General features: G+C 49.1%; 1 protein-coding gene across 3 annotated transcripts in view; it reads right to left on the bottom strand.

The window, feature by feature from the left end:
• Positions 1 to 19489, bottom strand: part of SCAMP5 (secretory carrier membrane protein 5) — a 43272-nt gene that overhangs the window by 2799 nt on the left and 20984 nt on the right. For all 3 annotated transcript variants that reach the window (XM_066278216.1, XM_066278215.1, XM_066278217.1), the window contains 5 exons: positions 6524 to 6565; positions 5617 to 5745; positions 1946 to 2102; positions 637 to 738; positions 84 to 201 (listed from right to left, as the gene is read on the bottom strand). In XM_066278216.1, the coding sequence (XP_066134313.1) occupies positions 84 to 201; positions 637 to 738; positions 1946 to 2102; positions 5617 to 5745; positions 6524 to 6530 (513 nt within the window). In that variant the 5' untranslated portion in view covers positions 6531 to 6565. The remainder of the gene's footprint in view (positions 1 to 83; positions 202 to 636; positions 739 to 1945; positions 2103 to 5616; positions 5746 to 6523; positions 6566 to 19489) is intronic.

Here is a 19489-nt window from a genome sequence, read left to right as displayed (position 1 = left end):
TTTGGAAGATAGGCTGTTATAGATCACAGCCCCTTTCCGCCCCTTTCCAAAGCCACCCTCTTACCCTTGAGGTAACCACGTACCATGCTGAGGGCGATGAAGGAAAAAACAGCCACGACTGTGAACATGATGGTGGGAATGAGCATCACCACTGCTGAGCCAACATTTGTTCCAAAGAAAGAGATGGTGGCAATCCAGCCGCTGCAGGAAGAGGCCAGCTGTGGGGCAGCCCAGCATGGTAAGGGCTACCCAGGAGCCACCCCACCAGATACTAGAGCAAGGGACCATATCAGTGTCACATGGAGGGACCATATCTTTGGATGCAAAGGGACCATTTCTGATACCCAAAGGGTCTGTATTAGTGGTCAGGAAAAACCCTCCCCATGGCTTAGGAGACAAGCTCCTCAGATATAAAGCTTCCTTCACTCAGGTTTTCCCATATACCACTGTAAGATTCTCCTTCTCCATTGGTGCTGTGACTGTTTCTACTATACTAGCCTGAATCCTCTCACACTTCCTATAATTCCTGGTGTCCTCACAGGCTAGGCAGCTTAGCACACAGAGGTAAGCAAAAGACATAGCCAAAGTGCCACCCATGCCAGCCCTGGGTAAGTCCCAGATACTTCAGTCTCTTACCAGACGCCCCAGCCTGGGATACCCACAGCCTGGATGATGCTGATGACCATCTGGGCCATGAAGGTGAAGAAGAATGCCATGAAGCTGAAGGAGCTGTCAGTCCTGTAACAGAGGAGATGGCTCGCATCACCTGGGCAGAGGGCCAGGAATTTCCTGCCTTCAAGGCCCCCAAGCCTTTCCAAGTTTAAGTTAGTACACAATGGATGAAAGACAGTCAAAGGCCTAACTGAGAGGCCAAAATGGGAGAGTGTTTACCCATGGATCTTTGCAGGATTCTACCGTGGCAATCACCAAGGCCTCTGTAATGTGTATATTACAGGAGGAAGACATTTCTTCAGAATGAACCATCCACTGGTACATGCATGGTTGGCCCCACTGGTGGACCCACTGTGGCTGGAATAAACAACCCCATTGTTAAGGGGATGGACAATTCCATTGGCACCAAGACAGTTAGCTCTACTGGAATATGGATGGATGGTCCCATATGCTTAGAGATAGAAAGTTCCATTGGTCCTAGAATGGACAACCTATTGGCACCAAGAGAGCAACTTAATTGGCATATAGATGGATGATCCAGTTGGCAAAGACATCTGAAACACCATGGATACACCACTGGCACCAAGACAGATAGCCTTGTTGATACATGGATGAATAGTCCAATTGGCACAAAGATTGAAAATCCAATTTGATACAAAGTACACACCCACTGGCACCAAGAAAGCTAGCCCCATTGATACATGGATGGTCAGTCCCTTTGGCAGAGTTGGGAGACCTCATTAGCACACAAACAGTGGTAGTGGTATATGGCTGGCTGGTTCCATTGGTACATGGATAGATGGTCTACTTGGCACCAAATTAGCTAGCCCCATGGGTACAGGATGGGCATCTCCACCAAGACAGTGGCCCCACTGGAAAAATTTTAACATGCAGTTGACTGGAGAAGACAAAACTAAAATAGGCCTGGTGTCTACTCTATGTTGCCCACACCCAAGGGTAGAGGAAAAGGAAGGAGGAAGAAAGGAGGAAGGGAGGGAGGGAGGAAGGAAAAGGAAGGGGAAGGGGAAGGGGAAGAAGGAAGAAGGAAGAAAAGAACTGGAAAGAAGGCTCTGACTCCCAGCCCCTCACCCTAGCCTAGAACTCTCAGGAAACCCAAAACCTATCTGGCAGTATGAGCTAAGGGTGAACAAGGGAAAGTAAGTTTGGGAGATGGGAAAAAAAAAAAGAAAAAGTGAGAAACTATGTAGAGAAGAGATGGGGGGAATGAGCAAAGAGGAAGGGTTAGGAGCCAGGGTCAGCACCAACCACTTACTTGAAGGCCTTGTAAATGGGCCGAAACCAGCAGACGTAGGAGCAGGGTGTGAAGAGGATGAGCCAGAGAAAGGCGAGGCCAAAGTTGGTGGCTCCCCCACCTCCGATCAGCCACGCGAGACAGCCCACCAGGTTCACGGCCAGCGTGACGCTGTTCACTGCACAGGTACACACCCATAACTCAACACACAACCCATCACATGCAAACAGCGCAAGCAGAGAGATGTAGACACACACAAACATACATATAAACCACATTTATACACATTCACACCCATACGCACATCAGTGAATACACACACACACACACACACACACACACACACACACACGAGTACAGACTGTAAGAAAGAAAGCTGAGAGCTCAGACCAACCCACTCCCCACACCCACTCCTGGGGATCTAAAAAACCCAGAGAACAAAGAGCCTCCAGAGCAGAAATCCAGAGTCCCAGCCCAGCAAGCCCCACTGAAGGGCCCTGAAGCCCCCAGGTAGTAGTAGAAATGCTCTTCTCCTTATAAGAATGACCTTAACACCCGCCTGCCAGACCCGTGGCAATCACCAAGGCCAAGGCACAGGACACCCACCTTTGTAAGGAGGGGGACACAAAATTAAAAAAATTTTAAAAAAAGAAAGGAAGGAAAAAAGAAAAAGAAAACGCCTTGTGGACACATCTCTTCAAGCTATTGTACTATCTGCCTTGCACTTAAATAGGGCAGGCCGTTGTGGCTGGGATCTGTCTTTATCCAATTGATTTCTTTTTTTTTTTTTAATCCAATCTATTTCTTACACAACTATCATGCCACCTCCTCCAAGAAGCCTTCCTTCACTACCGCAGCCTTATTTATCTCCCTTCCCTTTGAGCTCCTGCAGGCCTGAGCTGCTCTCATGGTTCCTCAAAGTACAAATTCTAGCCCATCAACCAGACTAGAAGCTCCCCGAGAGCAAGACCCAGGCTCCCCCTCCTCTGTGCCCACATAATCTAGCTGAACCTCAGAATCACAGTATCAGTGAATCAGGCAGCAGGGACCTTAAAGACTCCTTCCTCCACTGGGGCTGGCACTAACACACACACCTAGGTTTTTAACATTAGGCTGAATCCCTTTAAATAAAGCTCCACAACGCCCAGTTGAATAAAGAGAGGAAGGTGGGCTCAATCTTAGGCTCAAACATCCCAGGCATCTATAGTACTGGCTTCCGAAAAGCACCCTGAAGCATCTCAAAGGTTATATACATTTCCTTGGGAGTGAAGCATCTGGCAGACACCTAGAGAGGACTTAGGAAGATATTTATAGCCCTTCAATCCAGTTCCTGAATGAGATCTTCTCAGGGGCAGGGTTCCCAGAGCCCAGGGTCAGGAGGAATGCTCCCACAGTCTGCCCTGCCAATGTTGCCTTCTGAGCAGGTACCACTGTCTCAAGGACCCTCCTGATGAGAAACAGTGTTTCTTCCTGTGCATCTCCTCCATTCCTGTTGGCCACCCCCAGAACCTTGATCTTCTTATTGACTTTATTGGCTCTTTGCATAAACTAGACATTTAACCTATTTTTATATTGGTTTATGCTTCTCTCCCTAGTCCCACCTCTCTCCAGCTCAGTGGATCTACATAGTTGCCTCTATTGTTTATTCTACTACCTCCTTAGAACTGACATCCATTAACATGGCCACACTGCCTCTCTAGCCATCAACTGTTTTCTATCTCCACTTCTTTATCTAGCTTAGGTACCATACTTCACTACACTCATTTTTGAAAAAGATTTTATTTATTCATTTTACAGAGAGAAGAGGGAGGAATGAGAAGTATCAACTCATATATAGTTGTTCATTGATTGCTTGTTGTCATGTGCCTTGCTTGACCAGGCAAGCCCAGGGTTTGTAACCAGCAACCTCAGCATTCCAGGTCAATGCTTTATCCACTGCACCACCACAGGTCAGGGTACACTCACCTTCTCATTCCTTCCCCTGCCCTGTCTTCTGATCACACTCAGCCTGGACAGATACGACTGCCACCTGGACCTGAGCTGAGTATCACTAGGAGAAAAGGCGACTCCCCACCCCAGAGGCCTGGCAGGACAGTAAATTCATGTCAGCCAATCTTTGATGGACCCTGTGCATGGCCCAGATAACTTAGGGGGTTCACATTTCTTTGGCTAGTGTCCTCACCCTCTGTCAATAAATGTGCTCTCGGCCCTGGCCGGTTGGCTCAGCGGTAGAGCGTCGGCCTAGCGTGCGGAGGACCCGGTTCGATTCCCGGCCAGGGCACATAGGAGAAGCGCCCATTTGCTTCTCCACCCCTCCGCCGCGCCTTCCTCTCTGTCTCTCTCTTCCCCTCCCGCAGCCAAGGCTCCATTGGAGCAAAGATGGCCCGGGCGCTGGGGATGGCTCTGTGGCCTCTGCCCCAGGCGCTAGAGTGGCTCTGGTCGCAACATGGCGACACCCAGAAGGGTCGCAACATGGCGACGCCCAGGATGGGCAGAGCATCGCCCCCTGGTGGGCAGAGCGTCGCCCCCTGGTGGGTGTACCGGGTGGATCCCGGTCGGGCGCATGCGGGAGTCTGTCTGTCTCTCCCTGTTTCCAGCTTCAGAAAAATGCAAAAAAAATAAATAAATAAAAAAAATAAATGTGCTCTCATTCTAATCCTCAAAGCTCCTATCCCCAGTCCTATACCATATTTTGATGGGGAAAAAAAATTAAAGCCATCAGAGACAACCTACTCACGCTCTTCCAACATCTGTAGTTTCCACACTGGCCCCATTCCCTCCCTCCTCATATTACATAGGGAAAAACACCCTGTGACCACCCAAAAGCCAAGCCAAGACTTGAAACTGAGTTTGTCTGTCCCCATACTCTTTCTACCATTCCATGAAGAACCTGCTACAAAGACAACACTCTTTGCCACCTTCCTGGCACAATCAGTCATCTCCCCAAGTAAGCAGCTAAGTGCAGGCCTGACTCAAAGCAACATTCTTTGGGGCAGACCCTAGCTAAGGTGTCTGGCGTTCCTTGGGGCTGGTGCCTCAGCAGAGGACAGCCAGACTCCTCTCCTTGCACATACTTAAGAGGTACCTATGACCAGCCTAGGCACAACCCTTAAGATGACACCTTTTCCACAAACCTGCCACAGACCATCAGAAACTAGGAATGGTAAATGATTGACCTCAACATCTTAGAACGTTGGAACTCTAGACTCTTAGAAGCACTGACCACACAACACAGAGCTCTGTGTGGTACCAGTGATCACTTGGCCAACATCCTCTTTCTACAGATAAGGAACCTGCTGCTGAGCTACCAGCCTGACTTGATCTCATACCTCCTACCTCTCAGTTAAATGCTCTTTTCTTAGAAAAATAAGACCTTGAGATCCAGAACCCTGAGACTCCCTAGAAAAGTACTCTAGTAGGAAAGAAAAGGGAAAGCAAGAGACAGAATATCTTATCCCAAGGGTCTGTGAATGGGAGACAGGGGTTGGGAGAAGGAGAGGCTGAGATGAGGGATGGAGGAAAACCAAGATCCAGCTGCAGAGTCAATCCAGGAGAAGAGCCTTTTGGGAGTCAGGTGAGGAAAGGCTCACTGGCTCATGCAGATGCTGCAAGTGTAGCTGAGGACAGCCAGCTCACAGGCACCCCACCCCAGATGCCCCCACCCCACCCACTCCCCCACCCATAGCACTCACACATCCAGAGGTAGTAGAGACGCTTGGTCATGCTGAGATGCTGGGGAGGGATGTCTGCCTCGAAGTCTTGGTAGAAACAGGGCTTCAGCGGGATGAATTTGGGCAGTGGTGGGAAGTTGTTTACTTTCTCTGTGGGTAAGGACATCACATGGCATCACCTTGAATGTCCCCCTCCCTGCCCCCTGAGAATCTGGTATCATCATTCCTTCCCTAGCCTAGGCTGCCCTGTCAGCTCCTGTGGCCATAGGCCACTCTGCTATCCCTACCCAACCATCCCTGCTTCCTCAGGCTGAGTGAGGTTCCCAAAGTAACCAAAGGCCCTATAGCAGTGTCACTGTCCCTCAGAAGAAAAACAGTACATGCTGTCCATCAGGGGTGCAGCACCCTCCTCAGCAGGGAGCCTGTGCCAGGCAGAATAAACAAAATGAGTTAGTCTGGAAATGGGGGCTCCAGTCTCAACTCCAACATTCTGCTCTTGGGTAAGTCATCACCCCTCTCCAGACCTTAGTTTATCCAGTGCGATGAGGGTTGAGCCAGCACCTAAGCCTTTGGAAACCAGGCAACTCAGAAACGAAAAGAAAAGGTTTCAGAGTATTAGAGAGCAATGGTGACAGAGGGGGCAAGGACTATGCCACCCATGCTGCTCATCAGTCTAATGGCCAATAAGACCAGGGCATCAGGATGCTCGATCTCCAATATCAGAGGTCTGACAGAGGACTAGACAGTGTCATATGCAGGGTCTTGGATAGACAGGACTCATTGGGGGGCCAGGGGAAACCTGGGGACAAGAGGTCAGAAAGAACCTGACCTCTAAACACTAGGGAGGGGGGAGAAAGGAACTAGGAGGAGGCCCACCCATCCTGTGCTCACCTGCCTGCCCCACCTGCATGACCCCCCTTCTCCTTACCCGCCATGATGGCACCGGCTGGACCAACCTCTTTGTCCTGAACTGGAAGGGAAGAAAAGCCAGAGAAGGATGAGAACCATGGCCCATCCTAACCAGGACCCTATGTCAGCCCAGGTAGGGTGGGACTCCCCAGGGCAGAACCCTGCTCACACTCTCACAGTGGGATGAGCCCAGTGAAGGCATCTCCCCACTCACAGAGCCACCATTCACCAGCCACCTCCTTCCGGGCAGTCCCACCCTTTGCCTCAGGCCTCAAGGCACAAATTCGAACCACATAAATCTCTATCTAAGGGTGGGCACGAAAAACCTAGTTGGGGACCCATGCAGGGAAAGGCAAGTGACAGAGGGAAGTTCCTTGATCTTGAATTTGGCAGAGCCCTGGCCTCAGTCACAGGCTGGGCTCCCCTCTTTACCTCCCTCCTTTGCCTTCAGTCATTCACTTACTGGAGATTTATAATCTGCTGGGCACTGGGGAGATAGCATGAACAAGAAAGTTGTGGGGCCCTGGCTGGTTGGCTCAGCGGTAGAGAGTCGACCTGGCGTGCGGGGGACCCGGGTTCGATTCCCGGCCAAGACACATAGGAGAAGCGCCCATTTGCTTCTCCACCCCCCCCCTCCTCTCTGTCTCTCTCTTCCCCTCCCGCAGCCAAGGCTCCATTGGAGCAAAAGATGGCCTGGGCGCTGGGGATGGCTCCTTGGCCTCTGCCCCAGTCACTAGAGTGGCTCTGGTCACGGCAGAGCGACGCCCCGGAGGGGCAGAGCATCGCCCCCTGGTGGGCAGAGCGTCCGTCCCTGGTGGGCGTGCCGGGTGGATCCCGGTCCGGTGCATGCTGGAGTCGGGAGTCTGTCTGACTGTCTCTCCCTGTTTCCAGCTTCAGAAAAATACAAAAAAAAAAAAAAAAAAAAAGAAAGAAAGTTGTGGTCTTGCCCTCTGCACGCAACAGTCAGTAATCTTTGCAGTGAATCACATAAAAGGGAAGGGGGCCGCTATGACAACATACACAGAATGTGTCAAGGTACTCTAACCTAGTCTGGGAAGTCACAAAAATTCAATATAAGATGTAAGATGGGCCCGACCAGGTGGTGGCGCAGTGGATAGAGCATCGGACTGGGATGCGGAAGGACCCAGGTTCGAGACCCCGAGGTCGCCAGCTTGAGCGCGGGCTCATCTGGCTTGAGCAGAGAGCTCACCAGCTTGGACCCAAGGTCGCTGGCTCCAGCAGGGGGTTGCTCAGTCTGCTGAAGGCCCGCGGTCAAGGCACATGTGAGAAAGCAATCAATGAACTAAGAAGTCGCAACGTGCAACGAGAAACTGATGATTGATGCTTCTCATCTCTCTCCGTTCCTGTCTGTCTGTCCCTGTCTATCTCTGCCTCTGTAAAAAAAAAAAAAAGATGTAAGATGGGACCTGAAGGACACAAAAGAGTTGCCCAGGGCAAGGCAGCTTCTTGGCAGACGGGAAAGCTTGCAGAAACCCTGATGCAGGGAGGAGACTCACTTTTTTTTTTCCGAGAGAGAGACAGGACAGGAGAGAGATGAGAAGCACTGACTCGTAGTTGCGTTACTTTTAATTGTTCATTGATTGCTTCTAATACGTGCTTGACCAGGGGCTCCAGCCAAGCCAGTGATCCCTTGTTCAAGTCAATAACATTATAATCATGTTGATGATACAAAGCTCATGCCAGATGAGCCTGAGCTCAGGTGCAGGTTCGAAACTCTATCCATTGTGCCATTAAATACGGGAAAGAAAACCCTGTGGCCAAAGCACGGTGCAGACAAGGAAAGAGCAGGAGTATGAGGCTGGAGAAGGGAGGTAGGCAAAAAGTGACACTTGAGACCCTTATTTGGGCAGATAAAATATACTATGCTCATTTTGTTAAAGATGGTGCTGCCCATATGGAAGCCCGTCACACAGGTGATGGTATTGGTTTCCCTTCTTGCTTGGGATGGGCGTGATTATATTAATGTGTGTTGGGGGCAGGCAGGATCCTTGTAGCCTGGGGTTTGGTTTTAGGACTAAGCCTTTCCCACCCTTTTTGATGTGGGGTGGTGCACTCTCATGAGGAATCCCATTATACCTCAGGTAAGTGACTTTGTATCAGAGACTTCCTTGTTTGTATATTGGATTAAAGGTTTTAGTTTCTACACTATAAAGTGGGGCAGACCGGGAGCTTGCTCTTTCTTGGTTCCTGAGATTAGCATTAGAGAGGAGAGCAGAGAAAGGCCACGTGGAGGAGGCCAGGAGAAGCAGCCAAGATGGTGGAGTGCTGAGTAAGAAGCCAGTTTGTGCAGAGAGGAGATGGGGAACAGAGGTGAATGAGACTGGTGAGGCAGAAACCTTTGATTCTAGAAAACTCGGATAAGTCAGTGGCTTTGGGAGCCCTAAATGGAAAGGGAAGTGTTTTCCCACTGTGTGTATTTCTTGCTCACTGGGTGCAAGCTAGGATTAAAGCTGATGGCCCATCAGTTTTTGGCTCTGTTGTTTCATTACCGACTGCCCGAATCAAATGTGAACTTGCATGGGCCAGGCGGCTGTGATGGTGGCCGTGGCTACTGGCTTTACATCCTCAGGAGTAAGCTTGAAGGGGCCCTGTTGGGCAGATAAAATGTATTATGCTCACTTTGTTAAAGAGGCCGTTGCCCAGGTGATATTAATGTGTGTTGAGAATCCTTGTAGCCTGGGGCTTGGTTTTGGGATTAAGCCTTTTCTACCCTTTTTGCTGTGGGGCAGTACAATCCAATCATGCCTCAGAGAAGTGACTTTGTATTAGAGACTTCCCTATTTTGTATATTGGATTAAAGGTTGTGAAGCTACACTATAAAATAGGGGTAGAATAGGAGCTTGCGCTCTTGGTTCCTGGGATGATTAGCATGAGAGAGTAGAGCCAGCAGCGGAAGGAGGCCACGTGGAGGAGGCCAGGAGAAGCAGCTAAGATGGCGGAGTGCTGAGTGAGATGCCAGTTTGTGTAGAGTTTGTATCTGGGATAAGGAAGGAGATGGGGAACAGAGGAGAATAAGTCTGGTGAGCTAGAAACCTTTGATTCTAGGAAACTCGGATAAGTCAGTAGCTTTGTGAGCACTGAATGTGACTGGGTTTTGGAGTCCAGTGTGTGTTTTTACTTGCCCGCCGGGTGCAAGCTAGAATGAAAGACTATGGCCCACCAGTTTGTGGCTCCATTGTTTCTTTACCGACTGTCCGAATCCAATGCGAACCTGCATGGGCCGGGCTGCTGTGATAGTGGCCGTGGCTTCTGGCTCTACATTTGGCGTAGTCCGTAGCAGGATTCGATACAGGTCGGCAAGGAGACTTTGAGTGGTGGAGTAGAGGACTGGCTGCTGTTATGGTTCCCCATGGCTGTCCTTTTGGGGATTGTAGGCTGGCTGACTTTTACAGCTATGTGTGAGGAAACTGAGAGATTTGTGGAAGAGGCTGCCTGGGACCTGCAAACCGAGCAGTGGAAGGAGCTGGAGCAAACGCAGGAGAAACCGATGCTGACCCTGGAGCTGGAGGAAATGCTGGAGGAGGAGACCAACCAGGTGTTCGAGATTCGCCTGGAAATGGAGCAGCTGCTGGAGGAGGAGGATTCACAAGTTCGTGTGTTGCAGATTGCCCTGGATGTTGTAGAGAGCCAGCAGTGGCAGGAGGCCGGGGCTGAGGCTGAGGCTGAGGCCGAGGCCGGGTCCGGAGCTGCAAGGTCTGCGGAGCAGAAGGCGGCAGCGGCCCGGGGCTCGAGCCCAGCAGCCGGAGCTGGTGTTTTCAGTTCCTCTTTGGAAGATGAGGATAATCGGGCTGGAGTTGTGATTTGCAGTCTCCAGAAGATGGAAGCCCAGCTGGAAGGAGCACCTACTGCGGCCCTGGTAGGTCTACAATTTTGGGACATAGGGCTGGACGCCATGTGCCCCTCTTTGGGACAGTGTAAGACCTGCCAGGATGGCAGGAATGAGGGGGGTGGCTGACGCCCCATGTGCTTGGACTGATTTCCTGGACTACGACCGGAGTGGGCATTGGCTCCTTTGTTGGATGGACTTACAGATTACGGATTTTGGACAATGTAAAATACCCTGATGGGGGTAGGGGGTGGCTTTGCTGGAAGCACTCCCCTGCCCCGGGAAGCTTTTTCCATGGCTAGAAAAAAGGCCGAGGACATTTTGCGCTTTGGGCAAAGTGCTCAGAGACTGGTGAAGTGTACCTCTGTAATTGTTGAAATTGTATGATTTTTGCTGTTGTAATCTGTGTAATGTTCTAATTTCCTTGCACAGGGATGCCGGTGGTATAGATTGTGGGTAGTAAAGTGAGCATAGGGGTGGACTGTTGGGCAGATAAAATGTATTTTGCTCACTTTGTTAAAGAGGCCGTTGCCCAGGTGATATTAATGTGTGTTGAGAATCCTTGTAGCCTGGGGCTTGGTTTTGGGATTAAGCCTTTTCTACCCTTTTTGCTGTGGGGCAGTACAATCCAATCATGCCTCAGAGAAGTGACTTTGTATTAGAGACTTCCCTATTTTGTATATTGGATTAAAGGTTGTGAAGCTACACTATAAAATAGGGGTAGAATAGGAGCTTGCGCTCTTGGTTCCTGGGATGATTAGCATGAGAGTAGAGCCAGCAGCGGAAGGAGGCCACGTGGAGGAGGCCAGGAGAAGCAGCTAAGATGGCGGAGTGCTGAGTGAGATGCCAGTTTGTGTAGAGTTTGTATCTGGGATAAGGAAGGAGATGGGGAACAGAGGAGAATAAGTCTGGTGAGCTAGAAACCTTTGATTCTAGGAAACTCGGATAAGTCAGTAGCTTTGTGAGCACTAAATGTGACTGGGTTTTGGAGTCCAGTGTGTGTTTTTACTTGCCCGCCGGGTGCAAGCTAGAATGAAAGACTATGGCCCACCAGTTTGTGGCTCCGTTGTTTCTTTACCGACTGTCCGAATCCAATGTGAACCTGCATGGGCTGGGCTGCTCTGATGGTGGCCCTGGCCTTGGCTGCTGGCTTTACAGGCCCTGAGGTGGATGTGGGAATGGGGCAGGGAGGCCATCAAGAAGACTTCCCAGCCTGACCAGGCGGTGGCACAGTGGATAGAGCATCGGACTGGGATGCAGAGGACCCAGGTTCGAGACCCCGTGGTCACCAGCTTGAGCGCGGGCTCATCTGGTTTGAGCAGAAGCCCACCAGCTTGAACCCAAGGTCGCTGGCTCCAGCAAGGGGTTACTCAGTCTGCTGAGGGCCTGCGGTCAAGGCACATATGAGAAAGCAATCAATGAACAACTAAGATGTTGCAACGCACAATGAAAAACTAATGATTGATGCTTCTCATCTCTCTCCGTTCCTGTCTGTCTGTCCCTGTCTATCCCTCTGACTCACTCTGTCTCTGTAAAAAAAAAAAAAAAAAAAAGGCCCTGGCCGGTTTGCTCAGTGGTAGAGCGTCGGCCTGGCGTGTGGAAGTCCCGGGTTCGATTCCCGGACAGGGCACACAGGAGAAGTGCCCATCTGCTTCTCCACCCCTCCCCCTCTCCTTCCTCTCTGTCTCTCTCTTCCCCTCCTGCAGCCGAGGCTCCACTGGAGCAAAGATGGCCCGGGCGCTGGGGATGGCTCCTCGGCCTCTGCCCCAGGCGCTAGAGTGGCTCTGGTCGCAACAGAGTGATGCCCCGGAGGGGCAGAGCGTCGCCCCCTGGTGGGCGTGCCGGGTGGATCCTGGTCTGGTCGGGCGCATGCGGGAGTCTGTCTGTCTGTCTCTCCCCGTTTCCGGCTTCAGAAAAATACAGGGGAAAAAAAAAAAAAAGACTTCCCAGTCAGCTTAAACACTGGGGGTAGGGACCTGTTAGCAGACAACCCCATCACAGGAGGCACCTATGAGAAAAGACATAGGATCCATCAGAAGACAAGTCCCAGGTGCTGTAAGATCCCCAGACAGGGCTTCCTCATGTAGGCACCGGAGATGTTCCAGTTGGGAGTTTAGGTTGGGGGCCAGCACTGAGACAAACATTAAGTGAAGGCCAATGAAGGAAATAAGCAATCAGCTCACTAGAACAGTAACTTTGGTGGAGATATACACACAATCAAAATCAGAAAATGATGTGTGACCAAGGGCTAAGACAACGCAACATTTAAAACTTGAGTAGAGCCTGACCTGTGGTGGTGCAGTGGATAAAGCAGGGATCCCCAAACTTTTTACACAGGGGGCCAGTTCACTGTCCCTCAGACCGTTGGAGGGCCGGACTATAAAAAAAAAACTATGAACAAATCCCTATGCACACTGCACATACCTTATTTTAAAGTAAAAAAACAAAACGGGAACAAATACAATATTTAAAGAACAAGTAAATTTAAATCAACAAACTGACCAGTATTTCAATGGGAACTATGCTCCTCTCACTGACCACCAATGAAAGAGGTGCCCCTTCCGGAAGTGCGGCGGGGCCAGATAAATGGCCTCAGGGGGCCGCATGCCCGGGCAGTAGTTTGGGGACCCCTGGGATAAAGCATCGACCTGGAACGCTGAGGTCACCTGTTGGAAACCCAGCACTTGCCTTAAGGAAGAAGTCAGACCCCCACCCCTCTTCCCTGAGGAGGAAGAAACAAGAAGAATGCAAGGGAAAGAAACCTGCAGGGGTAACTGAATCAGCCAGTTATAGAATAACTACTTTCTATAGTTCTCTGAAAGGTTGCCTGGGGCCACTTGCTACACAAAGCAAAGAAGATAGAACTTGTATATAGCTGAGACCAGTGGTCTGAAACTCCTTCCTCTTTTCTGACCCTATCTAAACTCACCCTCCCCTCCTGGAGTCATGAGAGTGACCTGTACCTCTAGACAAAGGGATCATGAGCCCCTTGCATGAAAACCTGTATTCTATAAAAGGTATATAACTTGTAAGAAAATCAACTTTGGCAAGCATGCGTGTTTGGAGTTTGTAGTCCCGCCTGTTCCACTGGTTTTTAATAAATTGTCTTTCCTCTGATTAAGTTATTTGAGTGTCTGATACTCTCCGTTGAGTCACTTCCTGCTACAGCTTGATCAAGGAACATATGGGAGTTGATGTTTCCTGCTCTTCCTCCCTTCTCTCTTTCTCTCTCTCCTCTCTCTCTAAAAATAAATAAATAAAATCTAAAAAAAATTAAAAAGTTGGGTCGAGATTTCTAGAATGTTCAAAGACAGAAAAAACAAATCGATGGTGTTAGTGCTGGTTACACACAGGTGCTGGCTCTGAAAATTCATCGCCCTGGCTGGCAGCTCAGATGGTTAGAGCACTGTCCCTATTAGGTCACTAAAGGAGAAACACACACAAGGCCTGATGAGTTTTTTTTTCTTAAGTGAGAAGCGGGGAGGCAGAGACACATTCCCACATGTATTCCAACCAAGATCCACCCGACAAGCCCCCTACTGGGCGATGCTCTGCCCATCTGGGGCCATTGCTCTGTTGCTCAGCAACTGAGCTACTTTAGCACCTGAGGTGAGGCCATGGAGCCATCCTCAGTGTCCAGGGCCAACTTGCTCCAACCAAGCCATGGCAGCAGAAGGAGAAGAGAGAGAAGGGAGAGGTGTGGCAAGAGAACTGTAAAAGTTAGTATTGGCAACGCCATTTTATTTTATTTTATTTTTTATTTATTCATTTTTAGAGAGGAGACAGAGGGAGAAAGAGAGAAGGGGGAGGAGCAGGAAGCATCAACTCCCATATGTGCCTTGACCAGGCAAGCCCAGGGTTTCGAACCGGCGACCTCAGCATTTCTAGGTCAACGCTTTATCCACTGCGCCACCACAGGTCAGGTGGCAACGCCATTTTAAAGAGAAGTCAGGCTTTCTGTCCTGTCCTTTCTTTAGAAAATGGAGGGAAAAGAATATAGCAGTCTCCTGACTTACAAGGATGACTAGGGTCATTTGCTTTTAAGTTCTCTGAAAAGATTAAGGTTATCTGAAGAACTCCCTTCCCTTTCAATAAGAGACAAAATTTACATACCACCCTACACTAATTTTGGCTCTCCCTCCCTTCCTGGAATCCTGAGATTAATGTGTACCTCTAGGCAAAGGAAGAGAGGTCTATGAATGTCTTTGATTGTATTACCTTGAAAGTTTTAACATTTTCTGTAAATCCCCTAGACAAATGTTATAATCTTGTTAATGATTGTGTCATGCTGTCATGCCCCCTCCCAACCTGTATATAACCAGGCTCTGAGATGTATTTGGCGCACACGATTTGGGTCCGCAAGTGCCCTGTGTCAGCCATATGCGGCTGGCATATTTAATAAATCTCCTTTTAATAAAACCTTTCAAAATTCATCTGGACTTGGTGTCTCTACATAAACCCGCTGAAGTGAGGTATGGTACTTTTCAGAATCTGGGGTACAGTATTTTACAACATATGGGGGCTCTTCCAGGATCCGGTGTTTTGTGTCACTGGGTAGAGACACCCCGAATCGGCTGGTCTCTCTGGGGAGCTACCCAGCCCTGCTGGAATTTCGAGGAGGCACCACCTGAGACGTTTTCAGGGCTCCTCATTTTCCTGTGGATCCGAACAGTTCTTTGGCAGATGCCTCCCGGTTCCCAAATTCAACAATTTGGACAATTCGGCAGAGAAATGAAGGAGGTAGGTAAGGCAACTCTTTTGCTTTACTGAATTCTAGCTTTCCTCTGAATTCTTGCTTTTCTGTTCTGTTTTGGACTAGTCATTTTGGGCTATTGCGTGGGGATCAGACGTGGTCTCACCCATGTAATAGGCTCTCCAGACCAAGACATCAGTGAAGTTTTTAGGTCCTGCCTCAGGCTTTGCTGAGAGCCATCTGGTTGTACTCTGGAAGGACGATTAGTGGGGATTAGGTCCTGCCTTGGACTCCCAGGGATATCTGCTCATACTGTAGGAGGACATTAGTGGGAACAGAGCTAACCAGGTTAGTTCTGCCTCGGGCCTTCAGAGACATCTGTTTTTTCTAGGGAGACAATTAGTGGGGACTTCATCCTGCCCAGAACTTCCAGAGGTATCTAGTTGTGCTCTCAGTAAAAGACATTAGTGGGGACAACTGTTTGTGCTCTAAGAAGGCATTAGTGGGGATTGAATTAGCCAGGATTAGTAAGTCTCGCATCGCATTGCATCAGTGGAGACTGAGCTAACCTGGATTGATTAATCTCGCCTTGGACTTCCAGAGACTTCTCTGTGTTTGTCGAGATCTCAGTCTTTGTTTTTAATGTTTCTGTCTAAAACCCCTGAGCTGTGTGGTGTTGTTAGTGGGAATCTCTTGATGCCTAAGCCTAAATTCCGGGAACACGGCTAGGAGAACACCTGAGAGAACCCTGAGTGATTGGTGTGTGAGTGGGGCTCTCTGGTGCCTAGCCTAAGTTCCAGGAACACGGCTAAGAGAACACCTGAGAGGCCCCTGAAAGTGGAACCCCTCCCTTGTCTATCGAACTTTGTCTGGTTTATCAGTGTGATAGAGTAATTTCTGGTGCCACAGCCTGCGTGCACCTGAGAGGCCACGAGGGGGGGGGGCCTTCCTCATAAGTGAGGTACAGTACTTTTCAGCATCTGGGGTACAGTACTTTCCACTGGGGAGAACCCCTCCCTCATCTATCAAACTTTGTCAGAAAAATTAGAATAAGTAAAGTGTGCTAATTTAAATTTCTTGATTTGTGATTCGTGTATGTGAAGTCTTTGTTTAATGTGTAACTGTCTTTCTAAGGCCTGAATTGAATTTTTGCATGCAAAATTAGAAATTTCTGGGCAAAAGTAAAAAATTCGTAAAACAAACCCCAAAAATATAAAATCTCTTTTCTTGGATCCGAGACCCCTAGCTTCAGGGCACTCTGACTTCTCCCCTGAAGAAATTATTCTCTTCTGTTGGCTCCTTCTTCTTGTCTTGTGTGATGATTGACACCTCTATAGTCAAACATCTTTTATTCTAAGTGCAAGTTATTGTCTGTCTTATTTTTCTTGCTTTTATTAGTGTGCTAATTCCTGCCTTCTCTCAGACAGTTTAAAGTGTTTCTCTAGCCTCTGGGGGAAAGGCTGGCAAGTAAGCGATTTAGGTCAGAGAAAAGCAGGGCGGGGACGTGATATGAGTGGAGCAGTGCGGGAAGGGCGCTAGAGTGAAATGGCAAGGACAACTAAGAGAAAGTATAGAATAGAAACTAATTTCAGATATCCACCTCCTGACCAAAAGAAGTTTTTCCCATTTGGAAAATACAGGGTAGGAATAGCATTAAAGATTAGCTTTAGAAAAATCTTAGAAAAAGAAAAGGAAACAGGGCCAGGTAAAAAGGATTTAAAAATTAACAACCACGGGTGTGGACCTTGCTGGTTATCAGTTCTTTGAAATAAATTGAAATTCCAGAAAAAGTGATGGAATCATAAGTAATAGGATTATAAAAAATGTGATTCTCAGAACAGTCCAGAATTAGTAATAAAATCATAAATAATAGGATTATAGGAAATAGAATTATCAGGACAGTCCAGAATGAGTGATGGGATCAGGAATAAAAGGATTATAGGGAATGGCATTATCAGAGACAGGCCCTCCAGCTGCCTCTCACCTTCCCCTCCCTAGGACATAGGGGTCTCATGGGCCCTCCAGGGTTGGGATTAATGACATAGTGCCCTCCACTGGTATGTAGGAAGTTATAAAAGGAAAAATAAGTGTAAAGTGAACAAAACTAGCACTGGCAGAACTCCCGTGGGGCCAAAGTGGGTGTTGGGTCCCCTCCAAGTTTCCCCTACCCTTCCCCAGTTCCTTCGTGTGGCATGGTTGCTATCTGAAGTGGGAGGCATGAGATTCATGGGGAAGACCCACTGCTTTAGCCATAACAGTACCCCCTTGGGCACCAAGAATCCCAGGCATCCCGACCCTCATATTGACTTAATAGTGTAAATTACTGTGGGTCAAAAGAGGGTTAGTATCTCTTTGCCAGCTGGGTAGTTTGTACCAAAGATCCCTTATTGTGTAAAAAGTATTTTCTATAATAGAAATGTATATGTTATTTCAAAAGTCTTTCATTAATTCTCTTTATTTGCTGTTTTATAGCCCTGTGATATTGAAATCTTGGTTTAGATTTTAGGAAATATGTAATAATTGTTAATAATGTCTTTTAATGTAATGTTTAGTTTATTATCATTTTGAAACAGTAGAGCGTCGGCCTAGCGTGCGGAGGACCCGGGTTCGATTCCCGGCCAGGGCACATAGGAGAAGCGCCCATTTGCTTCTCCACCCCTCCGCCGCGCTTTCCTCTCTGTCTCTCTCTTCCCCTCCCACAGCCAAGGCTCCATTGGAGCAAAGATGGCCCGGGCGCTGGGCATGGCTCTGTGGCCTCTGCCTCAGGCGCTAGAGTGGCTCTGGTCGCAATATGGCGACGCCCAGGATGGGCAGAGCATTGCCCCCTGGGGGGCAGAGCACCGCCCCTGGTGGGCGTGCTGGGTGGATCCCGGTCGGGCGCATGCGGGAGTCTGTCTGACTGTCTCTCCCTGTTTCCAGCTTCAGAAAAATGAAAAAAAAAAAAAAAAAAAAAGAAACAGTAATGTTAAAAATTTCTTTTGAATGCTAATGTACTGAGTTATTCAGCAGCGGAGAGACTCTGGAATCCTAAAGGAGACGCCAAACCTGTTTCTCTTGCAAACCTCTACCCTCTATTATTTTTTTTTTTTTTACAGAGAGAGAGAGAGAGAGAGAGAGAGAGATAGACAGGGACAGAGAGATGAGAAGCATCAATCATTAGTTTTTCGTTGCGCATTGCGACACCTTAGTTGTTCATTGATTGCTTTCTCATATGTGCCTTGACCACGGGCCTTCAGCAGACCGAGTAACCCCTTGCTCGAACCAGTGACCTTGGGTCCAAGCTGGTGAGCTTTTTTTTGCTCAAACCAGATGAGCCGGTGCTCAAGCTGGCGACCTCAGGGTCTCGAACCTGGGTCCTTCAGCATCCCAGTCTGACGCTCTATCCACTGTGCCACCGCCTGGTCAGGCTCTACCCTCTATTATTTGATCCAGCTAATAACACCGTTTTTCTCTTTTTCCAAAAGTTAATATAGACAGAAAAGGGTCCTCCAGCCCATCAGCGAGATCTTCTGAGCATGGCTTTTTATTTTTTTCTTTTTTTTTCATTTTTCCGAAGCTGGAAACGGGGAGGCAGTCAGACAGACTCCCACATGTGCCCAACCGGGATCCACCCGGCATGCCCACCAGGGGGCGATGCTTTGCCCCTCTGGGGCGTCGCTCTGTCGCGACCAGAGGCACTCTAGCACCTGGGGCAGAGGCCAAGGAGCCATCCCCAGCACCTGGGCCATCTTTGCTCCAATGGAGCCTCGTTGCGGGAGGGGAAGAGAGAGACAGAGAGAAAGGAGAGGGGGAGGGGTGGAGAAGCAAATGGGCGCCTCTCCTGTGTGCCCTGGCTGGGAATCGAACCCGGGACTCCTGCACGCCAGGCCGACGCTCTACCGCTGAGCCAACCGGCCAGGGCTGAGCATGGCTTTTAAGGTCTATAATGACCAAGAAAGGAACAGAAAAGGCAAATAGAGCCCAAAAGAGATCAGGAATATACCAGCTCTTGGCATACGCCCTTAAAGGCTCCAGCACCCCGAAGGGGCTTCATAGAATTCCATCAGGGCCTTGCTTCAAGAATGGAAAGAAAGGTCATTAAGCTAAAGCCTGCTAGGCTTCTCAGTCCCACCAGGGACATACCTTTGCTGTGGGAAAAAGGGACACAAGAAGGTAAGCTGCCCCCTCATTCCACGGAGGGAGGGTTCAGTCTTTTCCAGCCCTGATCCAGTCACCTGTGACCTGACCTTGCCCAGCCTACTGGGACTTGCCACTGAAGGGGAAAGGTGCCCAGTGCCATTGGCCCCACCTCACGTCACCGTGGATGAGCCTAGGGTATTTCTTCCAGCAGGTAAACTGATCTCATTCCTTGTAAACACAAGGGCCATTTACTATACCTTGCCTAATATTCAAGTTTTATTTATCCCTCAAAGATCTCTATTGTGGGTATTGACAGTCTTAATTTT

The sequence above is a fragment of the Saccopteryx bilineata genome, chromosome 4, assembly GCF_036850765.1.
Source record: "Saccopteryx bilineata isolate mSacBil1 chromosome 4, mSacBil1_pri_phased_curated, whole genome shotgun sequence".
NCBI lineage: Eukaryota > Metazoa > Chordata > Mammalia > Chiroptera > Emballonuridae > Saccopteryx > Saccopteryx bilineata.
This window is presented reverse-complemented; position numbering and strand designations above follow the sequence as displayed.